Here is a 15,025-nt window from a genome sequence, read left to right as displayed (position 1 = left end):
TCGGACAGACTAACAGAAGAATAGAGGTACGTGTAGAAGAACATAAGAACTCAGTACAGAAGAAAGATCGCACATCTTCACTAGTACAACACATAAACACTACGGGACACAACATCAATTTTGAAGGTACAAAAACAATCGCCAAAATAGAACATCTCAATAGCAGAATAATCAGAGAAGCCATTGAAATAGAAAAACACCCAGACAGTATGAACAAGCGAGACGACACCTCCCGCCTACATGCCATTTGGAAACCAGCATTGATAGACAAACGAATTTCAGCAAACAAGGATTTAAAAAACCAACAAACAACCACAAATGCCACCAGCCCCAGCAAGACTCATCCACACCCAGAACAAAAACTCTCCCACACAGAAGATAGAACAAGTCAAGCAAAAGTGCTATCACCCAAGCAGAAGAACGCACACACGAACCTGACTGACCCATACCAGAGATGCATGGCGGGTCCTCGAACTCGGAGCCAAGCCAAAGCTCTGGAGGCCACTACACAGCCCACTCCTCAAGACACCAAATCACAACACTCAGGATATTACGACACAACAAAAAACCCCACCCATTCAGAACACACCCCACCCAATCAGAAGACAGCCACGCCTCCAACCAATCGGAAGACAACCACACATCCACCCAATCAGAAGACAGCCACGCCCCCACCCAATCAGAAAGCAGCCACGCCTCCACCCAGTTGGAACACAGCCCCACCGGCAGTTGGAAGGAAAGGAACAGACAGACCACGCATTGCTCCTGAAAGCAGCAGGAGGAATACTCCGGCCTGATGATGACGGATGGGATTTCGTCGAAACGTCGCCACAACTTTCTGAAGATGAAAGGAACGCGGGAAGAAACCCGAGACTCTAGACCTACATATATATATATATATATATGTACACACACACACACACACACACAACGTATAGGTAGTCCTCGACTTATGATCACAATTGTTAAGTGAATCTGGCTTCCCCATTGACTTCCTTTGTCAGAAGGTCAGAAAAGGTGATTACGTGACCCTGGGACACTGCAACTGTCATAAATATGAGCCAGTTGCCAAGTGTCTGAATTTTGATCACGTGACTATAGGTATGCTGCAATAGTCCTAAGTGTGAAAAACGGGCATAAGCCACTTTTTCCAGTGCCATTGTATCTTTGAATGGTCAGTAAACAAACTGTTTTAAGTCATTACCTGTAAAAATAGCCGCTTCTTTTGGGGTATCTCTAAATTACTAACAAGCTTTGAAAGAAACATAATTTTTTGGAGAAAGGCAGCTTACCATCCAAAGATGCAACAATCTGCTCCATGCTGGGTTCAGGATGATTCCTCAGGAGAGAATACATAGACATCACCATTCCAGGGGTACAGAAGCCACACTGAGAGCCAAAACACTTTGCCAGCCTTTCCTGGAATCAAAATATCTAAATTTATGATCCACAGGAAAACATTATCTTGTACATATATTTCTAACTGAAGACCTGCCAGCGGGCCTGAGGAATCCAGAGCAGGCTAGAGCCCATTAAATGGTTAGTTTGAATTTGAGTTGTCACCAGGGTGGGGATAGGCGGGGATTATTATTTTATTATTATTTGTTGTTGTTTTTATTCTTTTATAGAGTGTTTTTATATCTGTGTAAGCCACCTTGAATTGCCATGTGTGAGGAGGCAGCAATATAAATTTTATAAATAAAATAACTACAGTATTGTTTTCATAGCATGGACTTGAATTAATTGTTGCCACAGTGATTTGTTTACGAAATGTTATCCTTATGACCTTATTATTCCTACTCTATACTGTAATTACAGGATTTTTAAACCATTTTTTCCACTAAAAACAATTACTTTTTTAAAAGAGAAAATGTTGTTGTATATACAATGTATGTCTAAAATAAGGCTACAGAAATTGTCACAAATGCTCTTTCTCCTCTGCTGCCTACACTGCATGAATCTTAAGCAAAAACTTCATTGCAAGGGCTGATGCCTGTACAAACCTTCACCACACGCAGTACAGCCTCTATGCTTCACTTTTTTCCCACTGCCTTAAACTGTAGCCTGCAGTGTAAGACTTAAGAAGAAATCTTCCTAATTGTTTTATCTCTGTATTATTTATCTCCTACATGCCCACATTTTTGATGCAGGGCCAATGGCCAAGTTGACAATTTGCCATATATTTACTATCAAAATAAATGAAAATGTTGCCGAAAATGGAGATCTCACCCTAAAGGGCCCCATGGGAACAGAGGTCAGACAAGTGCATTATCATTTCAAAATACCACATAAAAATTCAGTTTCAACCCTTTAAAGAATCATAAACCTGATTCTACCTTGCAAGGGGTAATAGGGGAGCCCCTCCCTTCTCTGGTAAATGTGGATCATAGTTAGAGCAGCAATACATTCACCAGATACCTTGGCACATATATCAAGGGAAGGGAAGGGAAGGGAAGGAAGAAGGACACTGTTATTGCAACCACAACAGCCAGATAAGGAGAACAATGAGAAAGAGATATTTAGTGAGATGGGAGCTAAGGAAGTTGGGAACAGAAAATTGTTAGGAGTTATTCTTCAACTCAGATGGTATGAACTAGGCCTGAGAAAAACTATAGATTCAAATTCTCAATTCAGTTTTGAAAAAAAAACCACTATGTCATCAAATCTTAACTGATATAACCACTTAACTATTACTCTTACCTGTATAGGATTAAGTATGGTCTTTGTGGTTCCCACTCCTTCTACAGTGGTTACTGCAGCACCATGGATGGAGCATAATGGAAGCAGACAAGAGTTGGCTGGATAATGACTTTGGGATGTAAAGGAGAGTATCCACATACTCAACCATTAAAATAGTTGCAAATGATCTCTACACCATCTAATCTGACATGTTGTCTGGGACCTCAGCATTTCATAGCCCTTCAGAGAGACCCTTGGAATCAGGGTCTGTACCTTGGAATAATATTTGCTATCACTTGAGACAAAGCTGATGCAAATTTACATTAAACACCCATGTATTGATTTTCATTAGAAATGCAATAGAATTCAAAAACAATTCCTGTGATTTGAATTGAAATAAAAAGCTGTGAGAAGAGAACCTTTGTGCTTGATGGTCCCTTTCAAGACCCTTGCTTTCTTTTTTTACACCTTCTTACTTTGAAACCAACCATCAGGAAGCATTAGAATAGAGGACAGAGTACCAAATAGGATTGAATTAAAAGATATATTCCATCTATCACCAGTGATAACATGTTCTTACTGTGGTAATGATTCAAAAAAATTGCAGCCAAGAGAAGTGCTGCAGAGATTCACAAGCATCCCACCACCTCATATATATCAAGGGAAGTAGGGAGGGACAGTGAATATCTTCTTTTGAAGCACTATAGCTTGAACAGGTATTTATTGTTTTAACCAAAGTTTGGCATCAGGACTCTTAAACCCATGTGGGCCCACTGAGATTCCAACTGCTTCACTACTCTGTTTTTGTTTATTCTTGTCTGACAGAATTATTTTTTTGCTATCTGTATTTCTACAATTCCTTGGGATGAAAGCTACATCAGAAAGTTTCCTTAACTTTGCACAATCTTTAGGCAGAATCCAGCTTCCCCCTTTCTGAAGGATACTGTATTTTTTTGGTTTCAGGATTGTAGGTCGATATCATCACAGTACAGGCCCCACAGCCTCCAATTCCACAGCCATATTTAGTTCCAGTCAGGTGGACTGATATAGCATGTTGTTAAGGAAAGAAAAACTGATTTCCATTAAAGACTGTATATTTTCCCAGAACTTTAAATTCCCATAGGAAGCAAGTGGGAAGAAAATTAATAAGGATAAATTTCCTTACAGTGAGGACAATCAATCAATGGAACAAATTGCCTTCAGAAGTTGTGGGAGCTTCACCACTGGAAGCTTTCAAAAAGAGACCGGACTACATCTGTCAGACATGGTGTAAGGTCTGTTTGGGCAAGGGGTTGGACTAGATGACCTACAAAGTCTCTTCCAACTCTGTTATCCTGTTAAAGTACATCCTGTCAAAGTAGTCCTTGACTTACAACCACAATTGGGACCAGAATTACAATTGCTAAGCAAGGCAGTTGTTAAGTAAGTCAAGCCTGATTTTACAACCTTTTTTGCCACAGTTATGAAACAAATCACTGCAATTGTTAAGGGAATTGTGTGGTTGTTAAGCGAATCTGGTTTTGACTTTGCTTGTCAGAAGCTGGCTGGGAAGGTTGCAAACAGCAAGTACATGATCGTGGGATGCTGCAACTGTCATAAATACATGCTCAGTCTAAATATATTATGTAAGTTTCTGAATATCCACAAAGCAGTTGAGCAGGAATAATCTTTGCACATATATCTATTGCAAGGTTCATTTAGGATAAATTACATCCAGGAAATAAAAAAGGCTATTTTTTTAAAACACAGTAAACATCAAGTGGCACTATAAATAATATCTTGAAGGCTTTTCTATTCTTGTAATTAAATTTGATACCAATATTTGTAAACTAAGAAAAATCCAAGTACAAACTTTTAGTAGCTGGTTTGAACTTGCACTTTGGGGAGACTGTCCCACAAAAATAGGGAAAGCAGCATTTTCCGATTTTCCATTCCTGCACCCACAACTGAAACTTAAAGTAATACTTTAGATCAGGGGTGTCAAACTGCCGGCCCGTGGGCCGGACGCGTCATCCGGAAGTCACGCCTACCCCGTTGCCGGCAATGGCAAAATAGTCCCAATATCTCTCGCGATGTCACATGACGTCGCGGGTTTGACATGTCTGCTTTAACTCTATCCATCAGTGCTATTATTTTAGGAAAGGTGTTAATTACTGAGAATCTGCTTTGCATAGTATGAATCAATAGGAACTAAAAGGCTTTGTTTTCGTAGGGAACTGAGGTTTACTTCAGTTACAGGAAAATTATCATGCATTTTGCATAATCAACAGAATTTACTATGAAGCTGTCACTACGTAAGAAATTTTATGAACTGGAATAGCCATAGCAAGAAACCAGCCAATGAGAACTGCTTTTGATCAAGAGACAGTATTGGCTGTGTGAGGCATGTAATCCAGCCTAGGTCTGGCCGTGTCTTAGTCTTCTCTGTGTTGTTTTTTCTGATCTCCAAGTTAAGAGTTGTTGATGTTCCCCAGAGCTAAATGAAACTGTATGTATCATGTTTATATATATTTTATAGATAAAGTTTTTTTAAACTATGCCTCCTATTCATTTTGAATGTGTGCTTATCTTTTGGGCTTATTTTTGTGCTGGAAAGCTGTAAACTCTAACAGGAACGCTGTAAAGAAAAAAGGATACGTTCCTTTCTCAGGTAATTAAGCAAGTATTCTTCAGGATCGGGATAATTCTCTATCACCTGCATTGAAAGAAGATTTAACAGTTATAAAGATATAATGCACTTTGCCCCAATAGGTTTAATGTTGCTTTTAAGAGTGGAATTTAATACCGAATACTCCCCCCCCCGTTACTTAGGGGTAGCATTACAGGCTTACATATTTCTTAGCATGTTTGAGTTAATTCAACTGAGATTTGAGTCATCTGTTAGAAGGACAATGCAAAGTTCTTTGGGCTGTGGACATTCAGATACAATAAAACCATTAGGATAAGAAGGGGACAGGTGGGACATGCAGTGGCGTAGCGTGGGGGGTGCAGGGGGGGCAGGCCGCACCGGGCGCAACATCTGGGGGGGGCGCGCTCGCACTGAGCTGCTCAGGGAGCCCCAAGGGCTGCACAGAGTCGGCTTGGCTCCGCTCTCGAGCTGCTCTTTCTTGCAAAGCGAAACGAGTCCGGCAGGTGAGATGGGCGGCCACATAAACTGAATAAAATAAATAGAAGCGCCCAACTCTCCGCCCAGGCTCAGGCCAACCGCAAGCGCCCCGCAGGCGCCCCGGCAGGCTTGGCCGAGCGAAGACGGACCCGCCGGCCGGCTGGCCTAGCTTCGTGCGCATGCGTGGCTTTATTTAGCAGGGCTCACGTGCGAGCTTGAGTGCAGCGGCTCTTGCAGGTCGGAGCCCCGCCCAGCCGCCCTCGAGAGGGACCCGGAAGCATCCCGCATGCGCGCGACTCTTCTTGGAAAGTCTACGCCGCTGCGGGGCGCGTCTTTTCGGCGGTGCCATGACGTCACCGGGTTAGGGGGCGCAAATTGCCCCGGGTGCTGACAACCCACGCTACGCCACTGGGGACATGGCATAATCTAATAAATAAATAATCCATAAGAAAGACCATAGCAAATCAAAAGACAAGAAATAGACCATCTCTCCTTTTGTCCGCCCTCCCTCCCTTGGCAATATAGCTCCATTTACATTTTACTCTCTGTGTAATGCACGAAAAATTCCTTTCAGTGTTGATATGTTGATGGGAACAAACCAGCATAAACTTCTACTAAAAGATTTCTACTCTCTCATAAGAAAATGTCACTGTATAGATAGGTTTATTGTTATTTATGATATGAATTGAAAACTATTTTATTTTTTGCATCTCCTTACTGAGGCCTTTTGGAATATAGAGACTATTTGGAATACATTATAAACAATTGTAGTTCAAAGGGACCTCTGAAGGCAATGGTTCTTTTGTTTCTAATTAAAATATTCAGGGAGCAGTGATGTTATTCACACCTCCTTCTGTTACTTTTGGATTATTTTATTACTCAAATGGCAAGTTAAGGTTGGCTGAGCTGTGATTTCTATTAATTTTTACTGTACTAAACTCTGGTAAAGCCCCAAGGCACCATATTTACCTGACTAGGAATGAACGTGAGGCAATGCCTTAAGTTCCTTCAGGTGTTCATTTACTTCTGTAGACTAAATCAGATGTTCCTCCCAAATATATATTGTCTCACCCTATCTCCAAATTAAAACTTTGTAAGGTGAAGAAAGAACCTGTGAGTGGTGTCAGAACAGTGATAGAATTTAAAAAAAATATTATCAGTGACCCAATTCTAGTGATCTTTACTTTCTCTTTATTGGATTTAGAAACAGTCTTCCAAGTTGTGGCAAGCATTTCTTAACAGGATTATAGATGATTTTTGAAATGAAATTTGACTCTGCAGTTGCATTTTGGATTGCTAAACACTAGATAATGTCACTTATGATTCCAGTTTGATTTATGATCTGAACAAATTATCTGTTCAAAACTCAGAAGTCTAACAGCCTAGCTACTGAAGTTGGCACTATTAAGAATGATTGCAACAAGACAGCACTTCTCAATCCAAACAAGTGATCTTCAAAAAGAAAAAAAAATCTGCATATTGGGGAACCATAAACAATGGTATAAGGCTGATAATATCTTTATTTAGGTATTACATTGGTAGCATTTCCATACTTCTTAATTCTTAGTTATTTATTACTAACAGAAGCATTGTTTGTAAAACTATTAAAGTTATTAGCATTGGTGAGGATCTCTTTTTTTAACCTCTTTGCTTGAAATTCTTTTCCCCCCCTAGTGATTTATCTCTATTTAGCACCTATTTATCAGAGGGACGTGGTGGCTCAGTGGGTTAGGACACTGAGCTTGTTGATCAGAAGGTCGGCAGTTTGGCAGGTCGAATCCTGAGTGCCACGTAACAGAGTGAGCGCCTGTTAGTCGTCCCAGCTTCTGCCAACCTAGCAGTTCGAAAGCACGTAGAAAAATAGGGACCACTATGGTGGGAAGGTAACAGCATTCCGTGCGCCTTTGGCATCTAGTCATGCCGGCCACATGACCACGGAGAAGTCCTCGGACAAGCGCTGGCTCTTTGGCTTTGAAACGGAGATGAGCACCGGCCCCTAGCACGTAACTAGCACGCATGTGCGGGGGAACCTTTACCTTTACCTTTATCAGTATTTTGCATTCATTTTCTTAACTTGTTCTTATTCTACTGCTTGTTGCAAATATAATTTTCAAGCAAGGAAAACTTAGCCAAGAACTGACATTTTTGGAGAATTGGTAAATAAGGAAACCTTTGAACAGATTTTCACCCATTATTCAGATATGTTTACTGAATGAGCTGAAAGTCATTTCAGCTGCTAAATCTAAACATGAAAGACAATATCCCCTGACTGGAACATGTTCTAGTTATGGGATCTTTGCAGAAAAGAGAACAAGGCAAAGAGTAAGAGAAGACTGCAAAATGTTAACACACTGGGAATATGAATGAGGTAGGTTGTTTCCTGGGTATGTCCATATTTTAATACCCTGATTTGTGCTTTTATTACACTGTACTAGAATTCTAAAATATAAAAAAGAGCCTTGGTGGAGCAGTGGACTAATGCCTCCTTAACACCAGCTGCCTGCAATTAGTGCAGGTTCGAGTCCCACCAGGCTCAAGGTTGACTCAGCCTTCCATCCTACCGAGGTAGGTAAAATGAGGACCCAGATTGTTGGGGGCAATTAAGCTGACTTTGTAATAATGCCGCTTGGGGTGTGTGTGAAAGCCCTAACAAGCAGGCATATACATAGAATGAAGGCTATTGCTAAGCACATTGGTTTGTGCTTCTTAGATTGTAAGCCGCCCTGAGTCTTCAGAGAAGGGCGGGATATAAATGGGATTTTAAAAAAAAATGTAATTCACTCCAGACCTAAGGGATGGGGACATTTAAAGTTCCACATTTTAAACCTCTCCCTTCAAAATTTTCTAGTTGAAAATTTGTAAAATATATTTCTGGATGCCTTCTTGTTTTCTTGCATGTGTCATGCAAACTAAAGTGCCCCTTGAGAATATCAGTTTGTATTAAATCTGGCAAAAAGCTACTTAACATATCTGTAAATTGATGCTATAAACGTAAGACTGCCTAATTACCAGTTTTAAATAGAAAAAGAAATGTTATCTGACATATTTCTTAATAACTTTTCAGATTATTGTTTAGCAATGTCTTAATTAGCTTAGTCTTGGCAAACCCTTTACAATAATTACAATGGTAAAACAATAATTACGCAATGTAACAAAATCATTTCTGTAACAGTTCAGTTCATTTAATTGATTTAAGATCACTGTATTCCTGTTCTATTGGGCTGCATACAAATACGAGAGTAATTTTATAAGTTAATAAGTATGTCACAATTATATAGTTTTATTTCTGTGTAAGCAGTTACTAGTGCATATACACAGATCTCTCCCTTCTACTGTAACAATATAATATATTGCAAATCAGAATGAATCATTGTGCAGTGTCAGGAATAATATAGCATCATAGGGCATTCTTTATCTTCCTGATTTTTTTTTAAAGTATATGTTCTGTTAGAGAAAAGCAATCCTTACCTTCCTTCCATTCACAAAAAATACAAGCTCATCTGATGGCTGAGGACAAGTCATTTTGCAAGTGAAAAGCACACTTTTAGAACTATCAGGAATGATCTGGTAAAGAATGAAGGATTTTTCAGTGGCAGTCAATTTCTAGAGACTAAGCAACAAATGAAATAAGGAGGGAGGAGGAGCCTGAATAGAATTATTCAAAATCTCCTTGGAAGGTTGTTTTTCTTCATCTCCAAGCATAGATGGATTTATTTAGTTGGAAGAATTTAACACTATTTAGAGGTAAATCAAGTTACTTTAAGAATCACTGCACTAGTTTAAATCTAGAGATCAAAAACGGGAAGAGAATGTCCTCTGGATTTTTCTCTTAGAGGAAATCATAATTCATTTATTCCTACTTCATTTGCAAGTGTTCTGGAAGGTAGGGAATTTTAGGAAAATTCAGGAAAATGATGGGAGAACAGGGGGCTGTGCAAAAAGTCAGACATGGAAAAACTCTCCCTCTCCTTCCTCAGCTGCTAGATCACAGCCCAGTGAAATGGCACTCATGACTGAAATTTTTATTTTTTTTATTTTTATTTTAATTCCATTTATATCCTGCCCTTCTCCGAAGACTCAAGGCGGCTTACAAGCTTAGCAGTAGCCTTCATTCTATGTATATGCCTGCTTATTAGGGCTTTCACACCCCTCCCAAGCGGCATTATTACAAAGTCAGCTTAATTGCCCCCAACAATCTGGGTCCTCATTTTACTTACCTCGGAAGGATGGAAGGCTGAGACAACCTTGAGCCTGGTGGGATGCGAACCTGCACTAATTGCAGGCAGCTGGTGTTACTTAAGGAGGCATTAGCCCACTGCTCCACCAAGGCTCTTATATGTTTAGTAAGCATGGTGCTTTCCTAGTCCTTGAACTGGGTGAAATGATGCACCATAGGGCAAAACCTTTTGAACCAAGGTACCTCAAATGGGCTAATTTACAGAAAGCATCCAAAATCTGAGACGCAGGACTCCCATAGATGTGAAATTTGGCAAATTTTACAAAACTATTTATGACATAAACATTAACGTAAAGTCCTTTGTGACATAATACAAAATGTCAGAAAACATTTCCTGTGCTGATGCTTGATTGTGCAACATAAGCTATTTTCAAGGCAAATACATCTCCGAATGTATCCCTTTTCCCAGTGAAGACAATACATAAGAAGCTCTGTCACTGCTGAAACCATTAAGGAATCTGGTAAGGAAATATCTCTGTAAAGATGACTCAGTGGCTCACAGGTTTTCTTGTTGTTGTTAGTTGCGAAGTCGTGTCCGACCCATCGCGACCCTATGGACAATGTTCCTCCAGGCCTTCCTGTCCTCTACCATCTTCTGGAGTCCATTTAAGCTCACGCCTACTGCTTCAGTGACTCCATCCAGCCACCTCATTCTCTGTCGTCCCATTCTTCTATTGCCCTCAATCTTTCCCAGCATTAGGCTCTTCTCCAGTGAGTCCTTCCTTCTCATTAGATGGCCAAAGTATTTGAGTTTTAGCTTCAGGATCTGGCCTTCTAAAGAGCAGTCAGGGTTGATCTCCTCTAGGACTGACCGGTTTGATCGCCTTGCAGTCCAAGGGACTCGCAGGAGTCTTCTCCAGCACCATAGTTCAAAGGCTTCAATTCTTTGGCGCTCAGCCTTTCTTATGGTCCAGCTTTCACTGCCATACATTGCAACTGGGAAGACCATAGCCTTGACTATACGTACTTTTGTTGACAGGGTGATGTCTCTGCTTTTTAGTGTGCTGTCTAGATTTGCCATGGCTTTCCTCCCCAGGAGCAAGCGTCTTTTAATTTCTTGGCTACAGTCCCCATCTGCAGTGATCTTGGAGCCCAGGAAAATAAAATCTGTCACTACCTCCATTTCTTCCCCATCTATTTGCCAGGAATTGAGAGGGCCAGATGCCATGATCTTGGTTTTCTTAATGTTTAGTTTCAACCCACATTTTGCACTCTCCTTCTTCACTCGCAACAAGAGGCTCTTTAGTTCCTCTTCACTTTCTGCCATTAGAGTGGTATCATCTGCATATCTTAGGTTGTTGATGTTTCTTCCGGCAATCTTAATTCCAACTTTTGATTCATCTAGCCCTGCCTTTCTCATGATGTGCTCTGCATATAAGTTAAATAGGCAAGGCGACAGTATGCAGCCTTGCCGGACTCCTTTCCCAATTTTGAACCAATCAGTGGTTCCGTGTCCAGTTCTCACTGTTGCTTCTTGGCCTACATATAGGTTTCTCAAGAGACAAATAAGATGGTCTGGTATGCCCATCTCTTTAAGAACTTGCCAGAGTTTGTTATGATCCACACAATCAAAGGCTTTAGCATAGTCAATGAAGCAGAAGTAGATGTTTTTCTGGAACTCTCTAGCTTTCTCCATGATCCAGCGTATGTTAGCAATTTGATCTCTAGTTCCTCTGCCTCTTCGAAATCCTGCCTGTACTTCTGGTAGTTCTCGATCCACATACTGCTGGAGTCTAGCTTGTAGAATTTTAAGCATAACTTTACTAGCATGAGAAATGAGTGCAATGGTGCGATAGTTTGAACATTCTTTGGCACTGCCTTTCTTTGGAATTGGAATGTAAACTGATCTTTTCCAATCCTGTGGCCACTGTTGAGTTTTCCAAATTTGCTGGCAAATTGAGTGTAGCACTTTTACTGCATCGTCTTTTAAGATTTTGAATAGCTCAGCTGGAATACTGTCACCTCCACTAGCTTTGTTGTTGCTCAGCTTTTCTAAGGCCCACTTCACTTCACATTCTAGGATGTCTGGCTCGAGGTCAGTGACCACCTCATTGTGATTATCAGGGACATTAAGCTCATTCTTGTATAGTTCTTCTGTGTAATTTTGCCACCTCTTCTTAATCTCTTCTGCCTCTGTTAGGTCCCTGCCATTTTGGTCCTTTATCATGCCCATTTTTGCATGGAACGTTCCCTTCATCTCTCCAATTTTCTTGAAAAGCTCTCTGGTCCTCCCTATTCTATTGTTTTTTTCTATTTCTTTGCATTGTTCATTTAAGAAGGCATTCTTATCTCTTCTAGCTATTCTTTGGAATTCTGCATTTAATTGGGCATATCTTTCTTTTTCTCCCTTGCCTTTCGCTTCCCTCCTTTCCTCAGCTATTTGCAAAGCTTCCTCAGACAGCCATTTTGCTTTCTTGCATTTCTTTTTCTTTGGGATGGTTTTGGTTGCTACCTCTTGTACAATGTTGCGAACCTCTGTCCATAGTTCTTCAGGCACTCTGTCTATCAGATCTAATTCCTTAAATCTATTTGTCACCTCTACTGTATATTCAACAGGGATATGATTTAATTCATACCTGACTGGCCTAGCGCTTTTCCCTACTTTCTTTAATTTAAGCCTAAACTTTGCAACAAGAAGCTCATGGTCTGAGCCACAGTCAGCTCCTGGTCTTGTTTTTACTGACTGTATAGAGCTTCTCCATCTTTGGCTGCAGAGCATATAGTCAATCTGATTTCTGTGTTGACCGTCTGGTGATGTCCATGTGTAAAGCCGTCTCTTGGGTTGTTGGAAAAGAGTGTTTGCTATGACCATCGTATTCTCTTGACAAAATTCTATCAGCCTGTGCCCTGCTTCATTTTGTACTCCAAGGCCAAACTTGCCTGTTATTCCAGTTATCTTTTGGCTTCCTACTTTAGCATTCCAATCTCCCATGATGATAAGGACATCATTTTTGGGTGTTAGTTCTATAAGGTGCTGTAAGGCTTCATAGAACCGGTCAATTTCATCCTCTTCAGCACTGGTGGTTGGGGCATAGACCTGGACTACTGTGATATTGAATGGTTTGCCTTGGATTCGAACTGAGATCATTCTGTCATTTTGAGGGTTGTATCCCAGTATTGCTTTTCCTACTTTTTTATTGACTATGAAGGCTACTCCATTTCTTCTGAGGGATTCTTGCCCGCAGTAGTATACCTGATGGTCATCTGAATTAAATTCACCCATTCCTGTCCATTTTAGTTCGCTGATACCTAAGATGTCGATGTTTAGTCTTGTCATCTCTTGTTTGACCACGTCCAGCTTTCCTTGATTCATGGATCTTACATTCCAGGTTCCTATGGAGAAAGAATCTTTACAGCATCGGACTTTCCTTTCACCACCAGACATATCCACAGCTGAGCGTCCTTTCGGCTTTGGCCCAGTCGCTTCATTCTTTCTGGCGCTACTAGTACTAGCCCTCTGCTCTTCCCCAGTAGCATATTGGATGCCTTCCGACCTGAGGGGCTCATCTTCCAGCGTCATATCGTTTTGCCTTTTGGTACTGTCCATAGGGTTTTCATGGCAAGATACTGGAGTGGGTTGCCATTTCCTTCTCCAGTGGATCACGTTTTGTCAGAACTCTCTGCTATGACCTGTCCGTCTTGGGTGGCCCTGCACGGCATAGCTCATAGCTTCATTGAATTACGCAAGCCCCTTCGCCACGACAAGGCAGTAATCCATGAAGGGGCACAGGTTTTCTAGTACTTTGCTAAAAACCCTAAGTCACACGGTACAAAGTACAATATTTATTTCATTCAGATACAGGATTATGGTATATGCTATCTGCTAACATGACCATGAAAAACCAAGGAACAATTTTACACTTCTTTCTTTATTTATAAAATTTTTAGACTACCTCAGTTTCAAAGGAGTCTAAGCAGTGTGCAATGCAAGAATATAAATAACTAATTACGAATTACTACACAGTATAATACAAAACAGGCATAAATACCTTGGCTCTGAAAATCCCATGATCAATTCCAAAAGCCAGTCTGCAAAAAATGCTGTTATTAGTTGATTTAAAGCTATGCGAATGGAAGCCACCATTGCTTGGAAGCAAGTTGTTCCAAAGGAGGGATACCTCAGTGAAACTGCTCAGTTTCATGTCCTCTTCCTGTTGTACCTTGAGATAAAAGGGAATTTTCAGCAGGCACTCCTTTGTCACCCATTCTGCATGGGAAGAAGTTACTTGCAGGTTGTCTATTAGATAACCAGGTCTCTAGCTATATGTGGATGTATTAAGCAGTACATGAATTACACTTTGCAATAACTGATAACCAATGCTGTTTCTGTACCAATATTTGAAGCCTATTAAGCTGCTTGGTTTAATAGGCTTTTTGGGCCAGTCAAAGTTTCCCATAGTCTACAAATGAAGTCTGATATAGCAAAAATACAGGAATCCAGTTATGAGATAACAATGCATCCTGTTCCAAATAAACCTCTAAAACACGGGTCCCCAATCCCCGGTCCGGTCCATGGCATGCCAGAAATCAGGCTGTGCAAACAATGAAGCTCCATCTGTGGGATGTAGGTAGCACATGAGACCATGTCCCCTCTGGTCTGTGGAAAATCTCTCTCCATGGAACTGGTCCCTGGTGGCCAAAAGGTTGGGGACTGCTGTTCTAATAGGTAGTCTAGGGATGGGCCATAGCTACCTGGACACAGATTCAAAGTTGGTATTATTTTGGTGTCAGTAGCCATAAGAATTTTCAGCCACTCCATTTTGCTTGGGTTCCTTCCAATCCAAGTTTGGGCAGTTTCCACACACTGGATCAACTTTTACTGGATCCCCCATTCAGTTCAGGGTGGCATTATGAAGATGGATATCAGATGCATATTGATAATAACTCCTCCTGAATAGATGAGTGAGTTCTTCCAGTAGCTTCATGTAGACGTTAAATAGGATGGAGAAATGACCAAGAACAAAGACACATATTGATTTCTATGGGGAAATATTATATTATAT

General features: G+C 40.7%; 1 protein-coding gene across 1 annotated transcript in view; it reads right to left on the bottom strand.

Annotated features, from left to right (window-relative positions):
- AOX1 (aldehyde oxidase 1) overlaps positions 1-9,336 on the bottom strand; it is an 83,383-nt gene extending 74,047 nt beyond the window's left edge. The window contains exons 1-5 of the mRNA XM_081336845.1: positions 9,254-9,336; positions 5,317-5,374; positions 3,624-3,720; positions 2,701-2,809; positions 1,293-1,419 (exon numbers count right to left, since the gene is read on the bottom strand). Coding sequence (XP_081192971.1) covers positions 1,293-1,419; positions 2,701-2,809; positions 3,624-3,720; positions 5,317-5,374; positions 9,254-9,307 — 445 coding nt within the window. The 5' untranslated portion in view covers positions 9,308-9,336. The remainder of the gene's footprint in view (positions 1-1,292; positions 1,420-2,700; positions 2,810-3,623; positions 3,721-5,316; positions 5,375-9,253) is intronic.
- Positions 9,337-15,025: the final 5,689 nt, after the last annotated feature.

Source organism: Vipera berus (genome assembly GCF_964194415.1).
Source record: "Vipera berus genome assembly, chromosome: 1".
NCBI classification, from domain to species: Eukaryota; Metazoa; Chordata; class Lepidosauria; order Squamata; family Viperidae; genus Vipera; species Vipera berus.
Note: the sequence above shows the minus strand (reverse complement) of the source record. Positions and strands in the feature narration are given on the sequence as shown.